The 24,938-nt window shown below is 42.8% G+C and overlaps 1 protein-coding gene across 7 annotated transcripts in view; it reads left to right on the top strand.

Annotated features, from left to right (window-relative positions):
- PRUNE2 (prune homolog 2 with BCH domain) overlaps positions 1-24,938 on the top strand; it is a 539,766-nt gene that overhangs the window by 93,489 nt on the left and 421,339 nt on the right. For all 7 annotated transcript variants that reach the window (XM_075318132.1, XM_075318117.1, XM_075318106.1 and 4 more), the window contains exon 2: positions 24,027-24,131. In XM_075318132.1, coding sequence (XP_075174247.1) covers positions 24,027-24,131 — 105 coding nt within the window. The remainder of the gene's footprint in view (positions 1-24,026; positions 24,132-24,938) is intronic.

Here is a 24,938-nt window from a genome sequence, read left to right as displayed (position 1 = left end):
TGTGCATATGGCGTAAGGCTATGTTCCCTTGATGAGATTTTGGGGAGTTTTTGATGTTGCAGTATCTTTGCAGTATTGGCTTATACAGATCATATTGTATAGTCTAACAGTTTTTGAATATAATATTTTTGTGTAATACTTTAAAATACCAAAATATGTAATAAAATATTAGCTTCATGTTTATTAGACACATTTTTGGCTCCTAAACAACGTCATGGAAAACTATTAAATAATTAGGGCTAATCTGTGATGGAGGGATATTCCCTTTCCTTCTGTTGTTAAGTTGGATCAACCCAATTTACAGCTTGAAGCTCATCTTTTAGTGAAGTTCTTTCATGTGACCTCCGTTGGGAGTTGACACCAGAACATCGTCATTGCAAATGAAGAGATATACTCTCCCCTCAATAATTCACACAACCTTGTAAATACTGTTTGTATACAAATCTAATGGTTCCCTAACTGATGTACTGAGAAAGCACTCTGGTGACAAGACAAGTTGTGCTGTCGCTTTCCATATGCCGGAGTCCCAAGTTTTCTACATTTTAATTGGTTCCCCGCAGAATAACGTTTCTAAGCATATGGTCTGTAGAATGCTGAATATGCTTATGTTACCCACTACTTTAGGTGGCACTAGCTGCTGTACAAAAGGAAAGCATGAGTGCAGAGGATTTATGAGGGGTGCTTAGCATCCTGTGGTGGTGTAATGCCAAATAACCATATTGGAGTCCTGTCATCTATTTAAAAGTACAAGGAAAGGGACATATTCCAGATGATTATCTTTAAGACTTTAAAGTGGCAAGAAATGTTTGAGAATATTTAGTTTAGTTTTTATAAGTAGTGGTTCAGCATTAGTATAAAATATGGTTTAAGTGTTAAATTTTAATTTGAGAAGCAGAAAGGAAAATCTTTAAAAGGCACTATCCCATAAACTCAAAATTCTCTGTTAGATCACACAAAACATTAGAACATTTCAATTGCCATTTTTTTTTAACAAAAAAAGCTCCTGTATAGTGTATATACTGTATAAGAGAACCTGAACTGTAATGTTCGAGATCTGTGCCGGACACCTAGTCTCTTTGCATGGACTCCGAACATGGACTTCTCAGGGAAGTCCGTGTTACTTTTCGGGTTTGGCCACTAGGATAAAGAAAAAATTAAGAAGCAAAATGGCAATTAAAGCAGGACAATTATACTTAACGAGTTTCGCTCATTAAATGTTATGAATATTCACTACTTCCCCCGCCCACCCTCTCTGACAATGTCTGTGATTGCTGTCAGACTGCCGGCATGCCGGCGTCTGTGATTGGTTGCTCTCACACTAGCTGTGTGAGTCCCAAAGTAGAGTGTAAAAAGAAATAAATAATTGGAAAAATAGCGCAGGGTCTCTCGTATTTTAATACTCAGTGCAAATAAAGCATACAGATGTGTGCGTTTTCTTGGCTGTATATCAAAATACGACTGACCCCATGCGGCTTTTCTAAAAATTATTTAAACAATTAATTTTAAGAAATGGTGTGCGGTCCCTCCAATTTTGATACCCAGCTAAGATAAAGCAGACAGCTGGGGGCTTGTATCCTCAGGCTGGGGAGGCCCATGGTTATTGGGCCCTCCCCAGCCAAAAACTACCAGACTGATGCCGCCCCAGAATTAGCGCATCCATCCTGGCGCTTACTATGACTTTTGAGTCTGTAAGCCAAACTTATGACTCCGACTCCTCAATTTCCCTGATTCCGACTCCATCTCCGACTCCAACTCCCTCATACATGACTCATGTTTGTGATAAATTTACTGTGGTAAAATGGTATCAGGCTTTTAATAATTTTTATGATGCAATAATCAAGCTGTTTAGATAGAACATAAAGTATGTTTATTGAAGTACAAGTTTAAGTTTAGAACACAAAAAACTTTAATAAATTGTAAATATACAATACACTACTCAGTAAATGGGAAACAAAACTGTTTTCAACAAAAACATATGTAATAATCTTTGTGCAGTCTATGTATTTGTTCTGAGAAATAGTATCGCCTCCATCAGATCCTCCTTCTTAGATGACCTCAAATCTGACTTGATTATTTTTAAGGGTGCTTTACACGCTGCAATATCAGTAACGATATATTGTCGGGGTCACGTCGGTAGTGACGCACATCCGACGACGTTACCGACATCGCAGCGTGTAACACCAATGAGCGACGATCAACGAGCACAAAAACGTGAAAAATCGTTGCTCGTTGACATGTCGGTCATTTCCTTAATATCACTGCTGCGACAGGTACTATGTTGTTTGTCGTTCCTGCGGCAGCACACATCGCTGTGTGTGACACCGCAGGAGCGACAAACATCTCCTTATCTGCCTCCATCAGTGGGAGGTTACGTCCCGCTCATCTCCGCCCCTCCATTTCTATTGGGCGGCCGCTTAGTGACGTCGCTGTGACACCGCACAAACCGCCCCCTTAGAAAGGAGGTGGATCGCCGGTCACAGCGACGTCGCAGGGCAGGTAAGTATGTGTGATGGGTGTTAGCGATGTTGTGCGCCACGGGCAGCGATTTTCCCATGTGCACAACCGACGGGGGCAGGTACGCTTGCTAGCGATATCGGCACCGATATCACAGCGTTTAAAGTACCCTTAAGGCTAGAGAACAACCTCTCTACACTTAGGCCTTGTGCGCACACTGCGTTTTTACCCGCGGTTTTACCCGCGGTTTTGCTGCAGAAATTTCTTGAGAAATGTTTGTAACCTTTCTGCAGACATTTCCCAGCAAAACCTATGGGAAAAAAAATCGCTGTGCACACACTGCATTTTTTTTTCAAGAACATTCTTTCTGCAGAATATCTTGAGAAAATTTCTTGAGAAAATGTGCATGTCACTTCTTTTCCGCAGGTGCCTGCGGTATTTCACTCCATTCACTGTAATGTAATCGCAAAATACCGCGGGTATACTGCAGGTAGCAAATGATGTGCAGTATACCCTCGGTATAGCCATGATTTATCTGCGGTAATGTTCATCACTGCCCTGCGTTTTGCAGGAAAGTGATGTCATTATGACAGGAAGAGGAAGCGGAGCAGAGAGTAAACACAAACATATCAGACACAGACATATAGTAAACACACACATCACACTCACACACAGACACAGACATATAGAATACACATAGAAGTCAAACGTACATATATATATATATATATATATATATATATATATATAAAAAAAAACGCGGGCGCCACCGTATTTTTACCTTCCAGCCGAGGTAAACACACAGCAGCGGCCCAGTATTCTCAGGCTGGGGAGGGCGAGGGCCAGGGTTAATGCCCCCCCCGCAGCCGAGAATATCAGCCCGCAGCTGCCCCGGGACTGTCGCATCCATTATGCGGCAGTCCCGGAGTGTCCCCGACCCTTCCAGATTGCCGTGATGCGGTGGCAATCCAGGAAATAAGGAGTTAAATGGCAGCGCATCGCTGGCATTTAAGTCTAGGCTTAATCATGGCAGCGTCTATGAGACAGCTTTCATGATTAACTCGTAAGTAAAGTGAATAAGCACACACCGAAAAATCCTTTATTTTAAATAAAAGACAAAAAAGCCCCCTCTTTCACCCATTTATTACACCCCCAACACATAGCTCTGGCGTAATCCACGCAGGTCCCACGACGCTTGCATCCAGCCGCGACTGACACACTGTACAGAATGCAGCCTCGTAACGAGCCTGCAGAGGTAATTACAGGTCATTTCTCACGGTCGGTATTGTGAACACACTACCGACCGTGAGAACTGCAATGTCCTCACAGGGACTCTATCTATTGATTGATAGAGGACAGATCAATCTATTGACTATCTATCCATCTATCCTTCTATCTATCTATCTATCCTTCTATCTATCTATCAATCCATTTATCTATCTATCCATTATCTAACTATCTAGCTATCTATCCATTTATCTATCTATCCATTATCTATCTATCTATCTATCTATCTATCTATCCATTATCTATCTATCTATCCATCTATCCATTATCTATCTATCTATCTATCTATCTATCCATTTATCAATCTATCTATCTATCTATCTATCCATTTATCTATTTTTTTTTTATTTTTTTGTTTTTCCTTTTTCAACATGCTTTATTTATATATTATTGCACTTACAGCATAAAAAACGCAGGGACCAACCTGCGGAAAAACCGCGGCAAAAACGCACCAAAACCGTGACAAAATACGCGGTAAAACCGCATGCGTTTTTCCCGCCGTTTTGGTGCGTTTTTTTTACCTGAGATGCGGTAATCTTTGACTCCCAGAAGTTTCTCAAGACATTTTCTTGAGAAAAATCACTTTTCTAGTGCGCACATAGCCTAACTTGGGTTTTTGGCACATGGGCAACATCTCTAACAATTTCAGGGTATAAAGGAATTGCCTCATGCATAGTTAGTTTTGATGAACGAGTGAACTCTTCTACTTCTTTAAGAGCAAGTGAAAAATTTTTGCTGAAATGTGGTCAATCTGTAGGTGTGTCGCCCCAGGGATGCTGAGCCTCTTCAGGGACGCCATACCACAGGGTTTCTTCAATATGGCAACAGGTACTGTTAGTTTTGTTTATGTCGTGACGCCACTCACGACTAGCGGTCAGGGATGTGAGTGACCGCCCCTGCAGGTTTTTACGAGTGTCTGGGGCTGATGGGGTCTACAGCCAGATGATGTAGCCTCCCGTGAGTGAGGCAGGCCCCAGGGGCTCAGGTGAGCAGAGAAGCGGGTCCAGGAATAACACAGGCTGAGTCCAAAAGTCTTTGACTGATTTTTACTCACTTTGTTGTTGCTGTGAGCTGACCCGGGCATTGCTGTGATGAACCAGGTAGGACCAGGGGCTCCTTCGGGCCAGTCTGAGGGTAACCGGTTAGCTCGCCTTCCTAGCACTTTTGTGTTCGGATAATCCCCTGACATGAAGTACCATGGGAGTCTATCCAGGGAGTTGCAACTTCCTTTTCTCCCCTGTGTTTGGCCCGTTTGCCAGCAGCGTGGACCAGGTGAGATGGCTTCAAGCTCTGTCTCCTTATGGGTCCCTGCGTTGCTGCTGAGGCTCGGACTCTGTGTGGTGGGTGAGGTACTTGTAGTTTCCCTCACCGGCAGGTTTAGCAGATAGTTAAACTGGAGTCTGCTCTAGGGACCTGTCCCTGTACGTGCCTAGTCACCAGGAGCACCTCTTTACTCTGACTGACTCGGTGACCTTTCTCCCCGCCAACTGTCACTACACCGCGCAGGGTCTGACTAGTGTGAGCGTGCATAACACCTCACGACCGCCATGCTCCACTACCAGACTGGCTCTCCTCTCTTCCTGGCAACCTCTGCACTTTAGCTCTCAGCCTCTCTGCTCCACCCCAAGATGAGATTTGAAGGCTAGCCCCCTCTGGAGACTACCAAAGGGTCCCCTCTAAAGGTGTGGGAGACCTGGTTGCTATGTGTCTGTGCGTACACACCTAATTCTGGCCCTTGGGATTACCTGGAAGTACTGTCCCAGCATGGGCGCAGTACTCAGTGGTGCCTGACCGGGTCAGGGGCGCCACATATGCTATCGGAGTGGATAGCACTCTATGTCATCCAAATACTTTTCAAAATTAATCTCCTAATCTTATGAGGCTGAAGATATGGTGGCAGTAGCACTGGCAGGACCCAAGTCCGCATCTGATGAGGCTGAAGATATGGCAGCAGTATCACTTGTATGATCGAAGTCCTCTTGATCTTAGCAATCCTCTGTCCCACTCATCTTAACTGCTACCTTTGTCAGACCTTCTTTTCCTTTAGTAAGGCTGCTTTCACACTACGTCTTTTTAACATGCGTCCTGAACGTTTTTTTTAACGCAGAAACGGATCCAGTGCAAATGCGTTTTCATTTCAATGCATTTGCAATGGACTCGCGTTAACATGCGTTCACCTGCGTTTGCGTGCGTTATAGTGAGGATCCAGCGACTTGCAGTTTTTTAACATCTTTCAAAAACGCTACTTGTAGCGTTTTTGAGCTGCGTCCAACTTCTGCAAATTGCTGGATCCTGACTAAACAGCATGCAAATGCATGTGAACGCTGGCATGCTGATAGACAGGATCCTGCTTGCTCTACTGAGCATGCCCAGAAGCCAGCCTCCGTGATCAGTCTATCTCTCTCCTCCCTCTGTCTCTCTCCCCCTCTCTCTCCTCCCTCTCTCTCTGTCTCTCCCCCTCCCTCTCCCCCACCTGAGAGCTGCGGACACTCGTAACCAAGGTAAATATTGGGTAACCACTTATCTTAGTTACCCGATGTTTACGTTGGTAACGTGTGCAGGGAGCAGGCTCCTAGCAGCTGCAGACGCTTGTAACCAAAGTAAATATCGGGTATCCAAGCAAGTATACCCGATGTTTACCTTGGTTACGAGCCTCGCAGCTTTCAGATGCCGGCTCCCAGTCTGGCACGTTTAGTTCCCCTCACTCCCGATCACATGACTCCAATGCCCGCCCCTAAACATCCAGTGACAGGATCCTGCAAAATAAGACATGCGTTTGCATGCATTTTTTGCTGTAAAAGCAGGATCCGCTTTTGCAGCAAAAAAACGTTCAGGACGCATGTTAAAAAGACGTAGTGTGAAAGCAGCCTAAGCTGTTGATCATCCAGCAATATACAATGACTTGGGTCCACATACACAGCTACCAGAAGAATGTTGTTTTCTAATAGCAGTGTCTCTGTCCATTTCATTGAAGCAGCAATGCCATTTCCAATTTAACCTCTTCTTTGAGAGAGGCAAAACAGCAAGTTCTTCCACTCCTTTATGAAAATTCTGGGAGGTAAATCCTCAGTTTGTAATTTTTTAGTCACTATAAGTGGGTGATGAAGCAATTCCTTCAATTCAGTCTCCTGTGTCCATTGACCTTGATTTAGTGTTACCTGAGGGTTGTCCATGTCTACAAGAAAGGGTTTGAGCTCAAGCAATAGCCTAGTTATTAAATAAGTGCTGCCCCACTGAGTGGCTTGATTGATAATTGCCCCTTTCCTAGCACGTCTCATCAAGATGTACTCAATTTTAGAGATTCTGGCAGCAATAACCAATTTCTTCACTTTGCCAATCAGAGTTACAGCATGCCCCTCTTGCAGACTATCTCTTATTGCCGACTTCAGCGTGTGCACAACACATCGCATGTGATAAATAGGAGAGAGATGTGAAGCAGCTTCAACAAGATCATCTATTTCTGAAAGATCATTTTACTGTTAAGGGTACTTTGCACGTTGCGACATCGCTACTGAGATATCATCGGGGTCAAATCAAAAGTGACGCACATCCGGCACTGGTAATGACGTCGCAACGTGTAAAGCCTAGATGCGACGATAAACGATCGCAAAAGCGTCGTAAATCGGCGATCTGTGTAGCGTCGGACATGTTGTTCCTCGTTCCTGCGGCAGCACACATCGCTGTGTGTGAAGCCGCAGGAGCGAGGAACATCTCGTTACCTGCCTCCACCGGCTATGCGGAAGGTAGGAGGTGGGCGGGATGTTTACGTCCCGCACATCTCCGCCCCTCCGCTTCTATTGGCCGCCTGCCGTGTGACGTCGCTGTGACGCTGCACGACCCGCCCCCTTAGGAAGGAGGCAGGTCGCCGGCCAGAGCAACATCGCAGGGCAGGTAAGTGCGTGTAAAGCTGCCGTAGCGATAATGTTCGCTACGGCAGCTATCACAAGATATCGCATGTGCGACGGGAGCGGGTACTATCTCGCTCAGCATTGCTAGCATCGGCTAGCGATGTCGCAGCGTGCAAAGTACCCTTTAGACTTGTTTTAAGAAGTACTTACCTTAATCCTACTTTCCTGTTCACTGTAGAGTCTCTAGAAGTTCTGAGATGATTGGAGGCATTCTTTGTGTCTTTGTTTTTACCTTTATCTGTAGAGGAGATGCTTCACTATTTATATCATGTAGCTGAAATGTAGCACAGATTCATCTCAACTAAAAGCCTAGATTCTTTGATCAGGAATAGAATAGACATTTATAGGACTTTCCCAAATTCTTATTAAAAATACATACTGTATTGAACTGCCGTATCCAATTTATTATATATTTTAGTAGTCGGAGTCAATCCATTTTATACAGACTCCGACTCCACCAAAATGAATACCAACTTCATGACTCCGACTCCACATCCCTGGAGCTTACCCGACTCATCCCGATTACTTTGATTACCATTGTCCCAGCGCAATATAAGGGGTTAATGACAGCTGTGATTTCTCAAAAAAATCACAGCTGTCATCAAGCCCGAGATTAGTAATGGGTAGGGGTCTATGAGACCCCCCATTACTAATCATGTAAGTAAAAAAGAAATAACTACAAAACACAAAGAAAAATCCTTTTAGTTTAAAAAAACAAACAAAAGACACCCCCTTACTCCAATTTATTAACTCCCAAAACACCCATGTGGGTCTGATGTAAGCCGTACCACTCCCATGACGATCTCGGTTCTGCTATATTGGAGGTCGCAGTGTGTGGTCACATTAGAAAATGTGACATATTACTGCGGCCTGCGACCACACTGACAAAACTGCAGCTGTGAGAGCGTTGATGTCAGTGAATTCACTTGAGGTAACAGCTGGTTGTTCCCACAGTACCCTAACTGTGACCTCAAGTGAACTCACCTCAGGTGAACACTATGAACTCACCTGAGGTGAACATAGTGCTCCATACAGTTAAATATAGCAGAGTGGTGTCAGCATGTTTAGAGCATAGCAGCATGATTATTTTTTTGCTGTGCTCTGAACACAGTGGTGGGGAGCGTTGTATTGTACTAATGATGTCAGATTGCAATCCCCACTCTCTGCCACCAATACATCCTGGACTTACACTCCTGGCGTCTTCTGTCACCACTCACAGCATGCCAGATCCTGTCACTGCATGGCTCGCAGTGAGCAGTGAAAGGCTTCACAAAAATAGTGACCTGGACGGCAAAGAGGGCGTACTCAGGTCACATCAAGAGACAGCTACAATGCAGCAGATGGAGTCATACAACTTCTCATGTACATGAGCTACCGTATTTAAGGTGTGTAAGTGTTGGTATGTAACAGGGTGCCAGGGGGCACTGTAATTGTGGTCTGTCTGGTAGCTGTGTGCTGCCCCCTGGTCTGCTACAGACAGTCCATGAGCACAATGAATGTGTGAGGTGCGTTCACTTGCTTGATGTGGAATTTTGGTCCCCTTTCATCTCTGAGAGTCCACCGTATAAACTCGACACCACATTACTTTTCTTTAAAATGGAACATATACTTAAGATAACGTTTTTCTCACAGGTTACACATAGCATATTCACTTTTCCTTATTAGCTCTCACTAACGTAGCCCTAACTGTTCCTTCCAATTTCTTCCAGCTCTGTGCTTCCAGGGTCCCACATCCCTCACATCCAGCAGTTCCGACGTCTAAGGGGACCAGCCTGCAGAGGATCGGTCTACCAAGTACACCACGGGACCTCCTGCCCTTTCTCTATGCAGCCATTTTGCTACTCCTCCTCTCTCTTCCTGTCTCAGAGACTGAATCCCATAAAAACTCCAACCCAGTACAAAGCCTATTATTAACCCCCAGAGTCCCTGCCCTAGACTGTTGGCTGAGCTACCCAAACCAGCATCCCTGTTAGCAGCACTTTCCCTACTTCTCATAACAGTTTTACCTTACACGCAACTGACTATGCTATATCTATGACTACATAATACTCCTATTTTCTATTTTGTTACTACACAGAAATTCTTCACATTATACAACACAAGACAATGTTCACTATACAACAACATAGTCGACGTCTTCAGGGGTGAGTGTCTGAACACCGACCACCTCCTTATACTCCTCCTCTCTTTGGATATGGTCATCCCTAACTCACCTTCATAGTAATAACAGTTTATGTTCTCTGACATCAAGTCCTTGGCTGGGTCATCCTGACCTCGATCCCACTCGTCAGGTGCCCCGTAACAGAGAATTTGAGTCTTTATCAAAACCGAGTCCGCAAACCTATGTATACACCTAGCCCACAATCCCCCCCACCCTAGATCACATGGGAGTCCATTCCCTGTTTCTTAGGAAAATAGCCAAGACGGGTGGGGGGTGTCAATTTACAAAGTAATCCCTTCACCAGCACTGTTCTTAAAACATTACAACAGGACCTGACAACTCCTTTGCTCTTTCACCTCCTTCATAAATCATTGCAATGGGGCCTAAAGTCTTCAGTTTTCCCCCTCCCCCTTTTGTGGATAACAATTCCTGCAATTTGCTCCGCACTGTGCTATAAGTAGTGTCACAGCCCATAATTACACAGATGCAGTCCTCATTCCTGAAATTGAGCAGAGGGGAGAGCAATGAGCACAGTCAAAACATCCAGAGTGTTAGAAGCAGCAAAACAACTCCAAAACATCTTTAAACCTCCACCATATTTGACTTTAGGTACTGTGTTCTTTTCTTTGTAGGCCTTATTCCATTACAGTAAACATGATCATGCTTTACTCAAAAGCTCTGTCTTGGTCTTTTCTGTCCACAAGACGCTTTCCCAGAAGGATTTTGGCTTATGTTCATTTTGACAAACTAGAATCTAGCTTTTTTTATGTCTCTGTGTCAGCAGTGGGGTCGTTATGGATCACCTGCTATAGCATTTCATTTTATTGAAATGTCGATGGCTAGCTCATGATGACACTGTTGCACTCTGAGCTTACAGGATAGCTTGAATTTCTTTGGAACTTGATTCAGGCAACTTATCTACCATCCGGAAAGCCGTCCACATTCAGGGAGATTAACTACAGTATTATGAGTTGTAAACATCTTGATTAGGTTGAGTACTGTGGACAAAGGAACATCAAAATATATGACGATGGACTTGTAACCTTGAGATTTTTTAAATTTCACAACAATTTTGGTTCTCAAGTCCTCAGACAGTTCTCTTGTTTTCTTCTCCTTTCTGGTGCAAACAATCTTGTTTGCCCCATTTTGGGGGTTTTGTGTGAAATAATGTTCTATTTGCCTTTTTTTTTGTTTGTTTTCTTTTGTGTTGTTCCAATACAAACAAAGGAAATAAACATGTATAACAAAACGTGTATTAGCAATAATTTTCTGGGAGAAATGCTTTATTTTCTGGAACATTACAAAAGGTGTCCACAATTTCCATGACCGTATGTATGGTGAAGCCACCATTACAATAAAAAGGGTTTTCATATAAAGCTGCATGATCCATGTTATCATGTTATACTGGTGCATGTATGATGTGGAAATGAATAGGAGAGACCAGATACTATTTAATATTTAGAAAGAGGAAACAGAGGAGAGTTAGGTTAGTGAAGTGAGGTGATAGGCTTGTCTAAAAAGATGTGTTTTTAAAGCATGCTTAAAAACATGGGGACTAATTATAAGTCTGATTGTGTATGGTAGTGCATTCAAAAAAACTGGTGCACCATGAGAGAAGTCTTGGAGACAGAGGTGCGCAGTTTGGATTGTGGAAGATGGTAGCCTTAAGGCGGCGTTACACGCGACAGTATATCGTGCGATCGCATGAGCGATCGCACCCGCCCTCGTCGTTTGTGCGCCACGGGCAATTCGTTGCCAAGGGCGCACAATGTCGTTAACCCCCATCAAACGTATTTACCTCCCTAACGATTTCACTCTGGGCGGCGAACATCCTCATACTGAAGGGGGTGGGACGTTCGGCGTCACAACGACGTCACACAGCGGCCACCCAATAGAAGCGGAGGGGCAGAGATTAGCAAGACGCAACATCCCGCCCACCTCCTTCCTTCCGCATTGCCGGCGGGACGCAGGTAAGCTGTGTTCATCATTCCCAGGGTGTCACACGTAGCGATGTGTGCTGCCTCAGGAATGACGAACAACCAGCGCGCAGAAGGAGGAACGACATTATGAAAATGAACGACGTGTCAACGAGCAACGATAAGGTGAGTATTTTTGCTTGTTAACAGTCGTTCGGTGGTGTCACACGCTACGACATCTCTAACGATGCCGGATGTGCGTCACAAATTCCGTGACCCCAATGTCATATCATTAGATATATCGTAGACGGGGCCTTTAGATGAGTTGCCAAATGGAGGGCATGTGTAGGGTGATAAACAGGAATGAGCGACAAAATATAGGATGGTGCAGAACTGTGGAGAGCTTTGTGGGTGGGAGAGATATGTATGGTATTATGTATGTATGTATTATGTATGGTATTCTGTAGTGAATGGGTAAGCATTGCTATGGCTGGCACAAGTTGGAGGCATCGGTGAAGCAACTGGACAGCAATACGAGCCTAACTACTTCATTCAGGATAGACTGGATAGGAGAAAGTTTGGAGACCAATCAGTAGAGAGTTGCAGTACTACACGATGAATAAGAGCAACACTAAGAATGTTTGCAGTCTCAAATATGAGAAGAGGTCGCATTTCGGAGATGTTTTTAAGATGCAGGAAACATAAGTGAGTTAACGATTGCATATATGGAATAAAGAAAAGTTCTGTGTCAAATATGACCCCAAGACAGCGAACATGCTGCTTTAGAGTTATGGTGGAACCACCCAAGGCAATTACAATATCGGGTATAGGTCGGTTAGGAGACGGAGCAAATGCATAAAGTTGTGTTTTGGAGAGATTTATTTTCAGCTAGAAGGAGGACATAATGTTAGAGACAGCAGACAGACAGTTCCTGGTATTTAATGTTAAGGTGGGGATTTTGATGCGATTTTTTTGCCAGGAGATGCGATTTTGTGAAGAAATATGGTGTAAATATTTCAGCACCAAATCTGTTTCTTTTGTCAAAAAAACACGGTTGTCTGCCAAGAGATGCAGGTCCGTGAACTCAGTGACCTCACCTGAGGTGAGGTCACTGAGTTTAATGAGGTCACTTGAGGTCAGTTTACCTGCGGTCAAAGCTGAGGTACCATGGGAACGTCTAGCTATGACCGCAAATGAACTGAGTGATGTCTCATTGCTGCCGCTCAGTCATTCTCTACCTGAAGCTGACAGTGTGCGGACATGTTCTGTTCCCGAGCACTGTCATTTATGTGTGTAGCAGAGCTGGAGTCGTCGTAGGTCTCGTGTGGATTATGGTGGAACTGGGTGTTTTGGGGGATAATAAATTGGAGAAAGAGGGGTTGTTTTGTATTTTATTTCAAATAAAGGATTTTTTTTGATGTTTGTGTTTATTTCTTTTCACTTACAGATTAGTAGTGGGGTGGGTCTCATAGATGCCTCCTATTATTAATCTAGGGCATAGTGGCAGCTGTGAGCTGTCATTAACCCTTTATTACCCCGATTGCCACTGCACCAGGGCAATTGAGATGAGTCTTGTAAAGTTCTTGGATTGTTGCATCTAATTGATGTGACAATTCTGGGAGGCTGCAGGCTGCTATATTTAGGCTGCTTGTGGGGCAATAACCATGTTCCTCCCCAACCTGAGGATACCAGCCTCCAGCTATCGACTTTATCATGGCTGGGTATCAAAATGTGAGTGGACTGCTGGCCTTTTTTTATATGATTTATTTCTTAAAAAGCCACATGGGGTTTCTCTAATTTTGATACACAGCCAAGATAAGCACACAGCTGGGTGCTGCAGCTTGTAGGCGTATGCGTTATCTGTGCTGGGTATCATAATATGGGGGACCTTCTGCCAATTTATTTATTTAGTTTTACACTACTACACATAGACAGCATATTCGATTCCAAGCAGTTAGAAACGCTGTCACATAGGGTGAGGGCGCAGTGTGACTGCAACCAATCACAGACACTGGGACTGCTGCTGGGCAGAGGAAGCAGTGCATATGCATGAGGTTAATGAGTGGCACCATAAGTAGCATTACAGCTGCTCAGGAGACTGGTAAGTATAATGCACCTACTCTATTCCTGTTTTCTTTCTTGTTCATTTATTTTTTAATTACCTTGTTGACCGGTTCTGGATAGTTGCACGAAGTTCCCTGAGAACTTAGGGCCTGGGATTGATGCATGATTACTAACTTACCAGTGCAGATCCGGACTATTACAGTCTGGGCTCGCCCATCACTAGTAGTGACCATTAGATTTTTCTATTAATAGATCATTAGAGACTTTAGTAAGGGTAGTTTCAGTAGAGTATAAAGAGCAGAAACCAGACTGTAAAAGGTCAAGAAGAGAATTACCTGAGAAATAGTGGATTAGATGGAGTGGATCAAGTGTTCCAGGAGTTTAGAGATGAAGGGAGGATTAGAGACATGTCTGTAGTTCGCACTTTTGGTCGAGAGATATTTTTTAAAGTAAAAGGGTTATGATGGTGTGTTTAAATGAGGGAAAAATATCAGATGAAGAAGAGAGATTAAATATTTTCCCGGTATTTAGGTAGGTAGTGACAGCTGGGGGGAGAGACTGGAGATGTGAGGAGATAGGGTCACAGATGCAGGTTGTAGGGTAAGAAGAATTGAGGAGTCGGTAACTTTTACTTCATGTGCTATAAAACTGATGGATGTAGACACCTCTTTTAGACATCTGTACTGCTTTTACTATTTACTTAATTTAATAAACTTTGTTTAATAATTCTTAGAATTCTGTTAATGTGTGAGTTAAAGATATTCATAGCCTCATGAATCTCCTGACATGTAGAAAAGGTGTCAATACCTCATTTTATCTTCCCCACTTGATTTTCTATGGCTTTTTCCTTTCATCACATGAAAGAGAACAATAATGACATAGACCTGTTTATTTACAAAAGATCAAAGCAATGGAAAATATGGTAAACGAGCAAATCTGCATGTCTACAATGCTGCTGTTATTGGCAAACACCAAAGACAAACAATTCATTATTGGTTATGCTTTTTTTTATTTTGGATTACTTTGATATATGCTGTGATTACTTTGTGTTTGTATTTATTTATAAAAGCTTTTATCCTAGTTGTAAAAACAAAATTTAAAGAATAATTAATGGCAGCTTAGTGCAAATAAGTTGTAGATAATCCTGTGTTCACGGACACAAAAGATTGATGAGCTATCAAGGTGATACAACAGAAAATGGGTCAAAGTACTCATTCATTGTAAGGTTAGCATGATGAGCCATAAGAGTTAAATAGAAAAATCCTTATTACAATCAACACTTCAAAGATAACCAAAGAAGTGCATTTCAGCCCTTCACCAAGTGGTGGCGCCACCTAAATCTCACTTGTGATATTAATTTCTATTGGCCAGAGTGGTGTTTAAGTGGTACTGTCTACCGTTGTAAGGAAACCACCAGAAGAAGTCTTTGCATAGAAATGCACATCTGCATTGGTGCCGCGCAAACTGGAGGACAGTCCATAATATGTATAAACTGTATATTTGGAGTTGTTAAACTGAATATCACTCCATGGTATTCCCATTATATACTATGTCCAGTCTGTTTTATATACTAACTTTTTTAATAAGCACTTACGGTATAACTTTTCCAAGTAATGTTTAGTATACTTTTGAGTTGTTTAAACACACAGATATCTTTGTAGTCCGAATCCTGGTACAATCACTTGTGTACTGTGTTGCCTCCTGTTGTGTGTATCACCCCCCCCCCCCATTGGATATCTCCCTATTTATTTTGTATGTAATTTTTTATATTTAAAAAAAAAATTGTATTTTTTTACCTTTTGGCTTTATGTGAGCTTGATTTTTTTGTGAGATCTGTAGTTTTTTTTTGTGCTGAGCCATGTTTATAGAAAAGGAAAAGAGTTCCAGTGCCAGGAATGAGAAAATTAAAAATCCATTTTATTGTGCCAATGCATATTAAAATTCCAGCAGGTACAGCATATCAGTCGGATGGCAGCAGAACAACGCGTTTCGACGCCTCAGGTCTTAATCATGTTCTGACTTTGAATGCAACCAGCTTCCTTTTGTTGAGTTCTCCTGTGGCACCCTGGACAAGCCAGGACATCACAAGCACTACACCAACACACCCCACACCCCGGTCAGGCACACCTAAGTCAAACAAAAAGCCTTGTTGCCTCCCTCCAGGGGCTGATGTTCACACCAGGGGGTGGGCCAGGCGGTTGGTCCCGCCCACCGAGGAGTTCACAGTCCTGGAGGCGGGAAAAGAGTTCAGATTAGTTTTGAGTTTTGAGAAGTGAAGTGGCAGTTGAGGAGTCTGAAGTTGGTCTGGGTGTGTGGCGCGGACGGAACAGCAAGGTTGGCAGACGGTGGTGACCGTCTGCAGGAGAGGCCTATTGGAGCTAGCCGTAAGGACCGTGGACGGGCGGTGGCCCGGCGGTACCGGACCGGTACGCAAAGAGAAGCCAGCATCATCCGGCAGGGGCTTACGGACCCCGACAAGGCTAGGAGTCGCCGTGCAATTTGTCAAATTCGTTAGCGAAGGGAACCTCCTGGGTTTCCCAGCAGCCAAGTCCCGACAGAAGGCAACAGTCCAACCGAGAGAGGGAAACACAGTCACCGCCAAGGCTAAAGTTCCCAGGGCCAGAGCCTGCGGGCAAAAGGGGCTCCTTCAGCACATATCCAAGCTGGGGAGTGGGTTACCGGTGAGAACCCATTGGAACCGTACACACTACACAGGTGCAGGGAAAGGTAGTCACCATCAACCTGCCAGGAGGAGAAACACCGCAGCCGTCTGTGGGACCCGTCCATCCAGCCGTTTGTTTTACCGGAGACTCTGTGTTCATCATTGGCTGAGTGAGTACCACCGTGCCGTGCGGCACAGCGCTGCCCCCGCGACCCTGCACCTCACCAGGCCCCGTAACCCGCCTGCAATCCATTCCTACCCCCTCACCGGGCCTCGGGACAACCAACCCCCTACCCACGGAGGGGAGAACTAACATCCAGGCTGCTCCCTGTCATCGCTCCCGGGATCCCCGTCCAGAGCAGCGGTGGTGTCACCAATCTCACCACAACCGTGGGTGGCGTCACGGACAATATCAAATCCCCACAATCAAATCCCCTTTTCACTCACGAGTGAGGAACGCCGCTCGAGTCCCCGGGATCCGGCCCACCGCTCGAGCCACCACTGAGCAGCAGTAGCAGCAGCAGCCGGACCCGAGCAGCGGGAGAGCGCAGCGTCCCCTCCTCCGCCCGCGACACTCCCTCCTCCAAAAATCAGAAACACATGTGTGGACTGCTCCAAGGCAGCTCCTGATATGGTAATGGTAGGAGAATCAAACAAAGGAAGAGGAAAAAACAGCCAGTGTAGACAACATAAAACATAAATGACATAACATACATATTTTTAAAACGGAGATATGAATACTCCCAATATCAGGTGACAAAAGATGAATATAACAATCAATAATCCATAATCATTACAACATATTCAAAAAACATCTCGCATATTAATGTCTTATATGCAGTATACCACAATCCATTATCAGAGTTATATAACTATGATGTATAGTAAGCATACTAAATGCATAAAAGTCGCATCATCAAGGTTGTATTACAGAGCAAAAAAAAACCAAAAACAAAAAAAAAACAAACCTTGTTTATCTCTCAAGCCTCATAGAATACTGTCATATAAATACATATATTTTAGTACCATATAGTCTACCTTTTAGATTTTTTATTTAACCCTTTCCCAAGATATGACATACTGGTACGTCATGTCTTATGGATACTTCCCACAAATGGACATACCGGGACACAGTGGCAATCGTCTGGGCACAGGAGTGGTGCCTGTTCAATCGACTTGGGGAGGTAAGCTTGAGTGATAGCCAAGCTCTGGCTGTAATATTCAAGGCCGGTGCCAAGAGCATGATCTAAAAGGCGTTCTGTCAGGGTAACATTGACAGGTGTAATGTATTGCTGTACATGTATTGCAATGCATTAGACCAGTGATTAGAGTAAGAATAATTAAAGTGCCATAGAGGAACTAAGGAACAGGAAAAAAAAAGAAAAAAAACCCCTGTAAAAATGTAAAAAATAAATTATGTAAAATAAATACATATATTTATGTAAAGACAAACAAAAGAAGTATACATTTGATATCTACAGTATAGTCTATAAAACTGTCACACTATTTAACCCCTACAGTGAGCACTGTAAAAAAAAAGTAAAAGAAAAACAATTCCTGAATTGCTGTTTCTTCCTTTTTCTGCCTCCCAAAGGTGTGGAATATGATCCCAAAGGTGATCAAAAATATGTGCCCAAAATTGGTACCAATAAGAACTCCAACTCATCACTCAAAAAACAAGCCCTCACATGATAGCAGAAAAATAAAAAACCTATAGCCATCAAAACATAGTGATGAAAAAAACTTTATTTTGTAAAAAAAAACCCAACATTTTGTTGTGATTGTAGCCAAGCATAAAAAAACAATATAATTCCCTTATACCCCTCCCTATATTCTTTCATTGAGAAGTCAATTGTGGGGCACTTCAGGGGCTTTGCCAGTGTGGCATGGCACCCTCAAACCAGTCCATCTCAATCTGCATTGTAATATGGCGCTCCTTCCCTTCTGAACTTTGCACTTCCTTTCTGAGCTTTGAACTCAGTTACTCAAAAGTAGTTCCCGATTGCATGGAGGGTATTGGCAAAGTCAGGAGAAATTACACAACAAACTGTGTGGTCCATTTTTTATCTAATTAGCCCTTATAAAAATGATAAACTTGGTGCTAAAACAACATTTTAGCAAAAAAAAAATATATATTTTTTCTTCACCACCCAATGGTATAAAATTCTGTGACACACCTGTAGTGTCAATATACTCACTGCATCTGTAGGTGAATTCATTGAAGGGTGTAGTTTGTAAAATGGGGTCTCTTATGGGGGTCTGCTTTTTCTGGCATGTCAGGGACTCTTCCAATATGTCATAACACCCTCAACCCATACCAGCTAAAGCTGAATCCCAATATGCCGCTCCTTCTCTATCTCATTTTTCACTATGTCTCAAAAGTAGTATTTGACCACACATGGTGTATCGGCAAACTCAGGAAAAATTGTGTAACAATTTTCTCTTTTTAATCCTTTTTGAATATTGAAAATTTTGGGCCAAAGCAACATTTTCACAGCTCAACGTTATACCATTCCATGAATCACTCATGTGAGGATTTAAAATCATTCACTAAACTTCTAGATGAGTTCTTCGAGAGGTGTAATTTCAAGAATTGGAAAAACAATCTACTGGAATATGTCGAAGCGTTCCAGAGTTATAACCTCATAAAGTGACACTGGCCAGAATTAAAAATTTGACCTGGTCAAGAAGATGAAAACAGGCTATGGCAGGAAGAGTTACCGTGTAGGGATGAGTGAACTTGAACTGTAAAGTTCAAGATCCATACTGAACACCAGGTGTCTGAGTCCCGAACACAGACGTTTATCTGTATGTCCGGTTCCTGTTTGGGTTTGTCATCCAAATAAACTTTGTTGAAGGGTTATAGAGCAGCCAATCAGCAAGCTTTTCCGGTGTAGGCACTTCTGGCCCCATCACAGCCATATCAAGTATTGTTATGGCTGTAATTGGCCAGGGAAATCACTGTTAAAAAAAAGACATAGGCTCTCACCCTATTTTTATAGCCAGCGCAGGTAAAACAACAGCTACAGGCCGCAGCGCCCACCTATGAGCTTTACCGTGCCTGGATATCAAAATAGAGGGGCTCCTACAGCGTTTTTTTTTTAATTTTATTTTTTTAATGTAAATTAATAATTTTTAGAAAAGGCAGAGTGTCACCCCCATTTTTGATAACAAACCAAGGGTAAAGCCAATAGATGGGGGCTGGTATTTTTAAGATGGAAGGAGCCATGGATATTGGCCTGCAGATGCCCAAAATTGGCACATCATATTCAATATGCCAATCCTGGTGCTTTACCCGGCTCATTCCAATTGCCCTGGTGGCAATTGCAATAACATAAGGGGTTAATAAAAAGAACTAAAACACAACCACCAAAAAAATCCATTATTTGAAATAAAATACTCAACCCCTTTTTCACCCCTTTATTAACCCCCAAAACACCCTTGCAGATCCAATGTAATCCATACAAAGTCCCACAATGATCCTCAGCTCTTCTACATCCAGAAGCTGCAGAGCGAAACATGTCCATTCTCTTCAGGCTTCGGGAATCACTGACAGCCAAGGGCACCTGGCTGTGAACAAGTGACGTCACTCAGTTCACTGGAATCATATCATATAATAATCATATTATAAGGTGGAAGGAACCAAACAGTATGGTAAACAACAGTACAAGTGAAAAAATCAAGCACATCAATGTCAAGATAAATATATAATTTTAAGAATACAGCAAGCAACTGGTCCCAAAATCACATAGCAATATAGAACAATTATTTCAGAGGCAACATAATTGAAGGAAATAGGGCAAAAAGTTGTTATATAAATTTATAAGCTGGGATAAATTGATTAAAATATAATACTTATGGGTGAAGAGATAATAAAGTGATTGTATTAAGTTATAACCTATATGTAAAAATGTATAAGTCTGGTAATTTATATGATTATGACACCACAAAGTGTTCTTGCACAACCCCAAAGCCTATGTAAACAAAACAATAGCTGCGCAAGATATGAACTATATGTATAAAAAATACCACTGAATTGTACTATCACAAATCAAGTAACAAGAAGGCTGTCAACCAAGGTTTCTATGCCAAATATATTCCATGACAACAATAACGTAATAACCACCAATGCTTTACCCTATTACATAGTAGGCTTGATATTCAGGTTGTCATTCACACCACTTGCACATAAGTATATTCACATTACTACGTGTAGTATAACATGTGAATCAAATTGACAACACAGAACTACCAAGAAATAAATCACAGGTATCAAACATAAGTAACGTAATGCACCAATAGCGTAGTTAGCAGTAGTTAATGCAGTAACGTGCCTATGAGGGCGTTTAGTATGATAAGGGTCCAGGGGAAATCCTAGTAGTGGGTATATGTACACAGGTCAATTGCATGAAATAGGATCACTGGGTATCTGTTAAACCGCAGGTTTAAGCTGGTGTCACACATAACGACGACGACAACGACGTCGCTGCTACGTCACCATTTTCTGTGACGTTGCAGCGACGTCCCGTCGCTGTCGCTGTGTGTGACATCCAGCAACGACCTGGCCCCTGCTGTGAGGTCGCCGGTCGTTGCTGAATGTCCAGCTTCATTTTTTTGGTCGTCACTCTCCCGCTGTGACACACACATCGCTGTGTGTGACAGCGAGAGAGCGACGAAATGAAGCGATCAGGAGCCGGCACTGGCAGCTGCGGTAAGCTGTAACCAGCGTAAACATCGGGTAACCAAGGGAAGACCTTTCCCTGGTTACCCGATGTTTACGCTGGTTACCAGCCTCCGCTCTTGCTGCCAGCGCCGGCTCCTGCACTGTGACATGTGGCTGCAGTACACATCGGGTAATTAACCCGATGCATACTGTAGCAAGGAGAGCAAGGAGCCAGCGCTAAGCGCGGCTCCCTGCTCTCTGAACTGTGACATGTAGCTGCAGCACACATCGGGTTAATTAACCCGATGTGTGCTGCAGGAGAGCAAGGAGCCAGCGCTAAGCGCGGCTCCCTGCTCTCTGCACATGTAGCACAGCGACCTTATGATCGCTGCTTCTGCTGTGTTTGACAGCTAAGCAGCGATCATAACAGCGACTTACAAGGTCGCTGTTACGTCACCGAAAATGGTGACGTAACAGCGACGTCGTTGTCGCTGTCGTTTAGTGTGACACCAGCTTAAGTGTCAGGATCCCACTATCAGATGATAAGATCAGACTGCATTTTGCTTGGAATAGACTGGGGAGTGACCTAGAGATGAGGTCAGTGAAAAGGTATTCCAGCCTTGGACACCATTGTAGTGCCCCTACTTTGTGAACAGCTTTATTTTCTAGAGTTCTGCGCCCCGTAAATGCAGCGGGCCCTCCTCACTGCAGAAATGCCAAACAAATGTGGAAGGTAACTGCGGTTTATGCACACTGTGGCGTTCAGATGGTAGGGGATCATTGGGATTTGAGAGGTAGATTTTGACGGATTTCTTTTTTTTTTCTGGAGGGGGGAAATAGCCTGTTTCCAGTGCATTTGTGCTACTAGTACCATGGAAATCACCTACATTTCTGTCAACAGATGACGAAACTGAGTGGGGACTTGTTTTTTGGGGGTTGAGCAGGAGGTTTTATTGGTGGCATTCTGGGGTAGAGAACATTTTGGATCAGTTCACATTTATCCTATGATCAATACAGAACCCATATATCTGTGTTTTTATCTAAATCTACAAAATACATTATTCAGATGAATGCCCCGACAAATCCATTCACTAATGAAGCAGCAGATATACTGTGCACTCTGTGTTTCATCAGTTTGTCAGTGTCTGGCTTTTAAGATGTGACCAAAAGGTGATCAACTAAATGTTTATGCATGCCTAAAAAGACGGGCATGACCAGATCATAGTCCCTAGAAAGTCCAAAGTGTTTCCATCTGCCTCATTATAGTAAGTGTATAGTTGGGGGTTCTGCCTGAATCAAGATTTCAGAGATTTATACGGAAACCCCAATGTAAGCATTCAGCGTAGATGGCAGGATAAATGTGAGACAAACCTTACTGTCATCTTTGGGAGGCAGAATGAATGCCTCAACAGCAGTTCAAGAATTAGTTTTCCTTTTTTACGCTGTTCTCCGTGTGGTAGATGTGATTAGACTGCTTTATTATTCGGGTCTGTGTGATTGCAGTGTTACCAGACTCATATTGTTTTTCATGTTTGGCAAGTACTACAAATTCTGTAAAGTTGCATCACCTTATTTTGAAAGCTTTAATTTTCTATATTTCTATATTTCTGCCAACAAAGTCATGTGAGGGCTTGATTTTTGGAGGATGAGTTGGCATTATTATTTGTACCATTTTCAGGCACATAATATTTTTTGATCACTTTCTATTCAGATTTTTGGCAGGCAGAATGAACAAAAGCCAGCAATTCAGAAATTGTTTTTTTTTTTTAATGCCATGTGGTAAAAGTGATACAGTTTTATTCTTCAGATCAGAATGATTACAGCAATACCACATTTATATAATTTTTGCCACTTTTACACAATAAAAACAATTTTATAGAAAGGTACTGTTTTTGCATCACTATTCTAACAGCTATAGCTTTTTTATTTTTTAGCTGACAAGGCTGTGTGGCAGCTTGTTTTCTGTATGACAAGATGACGGTTTTAGTGATATTTTTATTTAGAATTGTCTGATTGCGATTTATTGCTCTTTTATTCGGAGTTATAATGAAAATGCATAGACTTTTTGTCATGATATTTTTTATATAGCGTTCACTATAGAGGTTAAATAGTGTGACAATGTTATAGATCATGTCGTTCTGGACTGGGTAGTCAAGAGGTCTGGGATCAGATACCAAGAGGGTTCGTAATAAACAAAAGAGGTAATACAAAGGCATAGTCAGGTCAAAATTTCAGGAAGGTAGTGGATCAAGCTGTATCCAGGGAAAAAGCCTAGAGAACACGTACATGTAAGATGGATGTGTGAATGAGGTCTTACTTATAAATTACTTCCACTCGCAATGTTTATTTAGAAAAAATTTATTTTTTTTCCTACGGCTTTTGCAGCCTTTTCTTTGTTATTTTATGGAAAAAAATACTACAAACTGTGTTTTTTCCAATGTTACTCTTCTTGTTCTGTTTCTCTTACAAACATAACATACATAATAGTTGGCATTTTTCATCCAATGTGTTGTGTTTTTCTCCCATAGACCTCCATTATCTCTTTATGTCCATCTGTTTTATCAGTTTTGTATTGCATTTTTTACATTGTAAACTCAAAAGCAGAAAAAAGCATTTAATGTAAGATTTGGTCTCTTTACATTCATTAAAAAAAAATTAAAGAAAATGGCAAAACAACAATGTGTGTAAATTAAGTAAAATAGAAAATGTAATTATTTAAAGTCATCATAATCCTATTATTTGACAAAATTAATGCTCACATACAGTACATACAGTACCGTGTATAGATTGCTGTTTTCTAGCTTTGCACAAATGTAACTTTGGATGTTATATAGACCAGTCTAATGCACCGGCTTGCTAAACATCCTTATTCTGCATGATTGCTAATGGGGTATTAAATGTTTTATTTCAGGATCGTGGTAAACATTTAGAGAAAGTTCATACCATCATTGGAAATAAAAGCTGTGATTTGGACACTATCATTTCCACATTGGCATATGCTTACTATTTGGACAAAGTGAGTACAGATTTAATATTGCACATGTTTACGCTTAATTTAGTACATGTCTACAACCAACATATGCAGAAAGTATCAGCGTAATCCCTTCTGTTTTCAGTAGCATGGGCTTTGCTAGGTAAGGCCTCTGCCACACTCACGTGAATTTCACGCACGTGCCGAGAGACACGTATTTTCCCTGCGTGTTGCGTGCAGGTAAGTACGTGTCTCTGGTACGTGCGTGACACGTGTGTTCTACGTGTTCTATCCGCGATAGCACACGTAGAATCAGTAATTATTATACTCACCTGGTCCTTCCTGCTGCCGCGCTGCTGTCCGTGGTGCTGATCCTCGGTCTCCAGCCCTCCCGTCTCCCCGCTGCTGCTGCTGCTGGCAGGCAGTGAAGTGAATATTCTATGAGATTAATGAGCGGCGGTCGGCAGCAAGAGGCAGCAGCGGCAGAGACAGGAGGGCTGGAGAAGGTGAGTAAATGTTTTGTTTTTTTTTCACTGACATGTGTGTTTTCTCCGGCGCGTGTCACACGGGACCGCATCCACACTACACCCGTGTGGTACGGGTGCGGGCCGTGTAACACCCGTGCTGCCGGAGAAAACACTGACATGTCAGCGCTTTGAAAATCGCACACACGTACAAACGCACACGGACACACGTTCCGTGTGGTTTTACGTGTGTGTGCCTGCTACAATAGGGTAGCATTGGTTAAAGTGTCTCCGTGCCGCCGGTACGTGTAAAAAATGACAAACACGTGCCGGAGGCACGGATGTGTGGCGCAGGCCTAAAAGAAACTGCACCAAGCTAAATAGGTAT

Source organism: Anomaloglossus baeobatrachus, chromosome 1 (assembly GCF_048569485.1).
Source record: "Anomaloglossus baeobatrachus isolate aAnoBae1 chromosome 1, aAnoBae1.hap1, whole genome shotgun sequence".
Taxonomy (NCBI): Eukaryota; Metazoa; Chordata; class Amphibia; order Anura; family Aromobatidae; genus Anomaloglossus; species Anomaloglossus baeobatrachus.
This window is presented reverse-complemented; position numbering and strand designations above follow the sequence as displayed.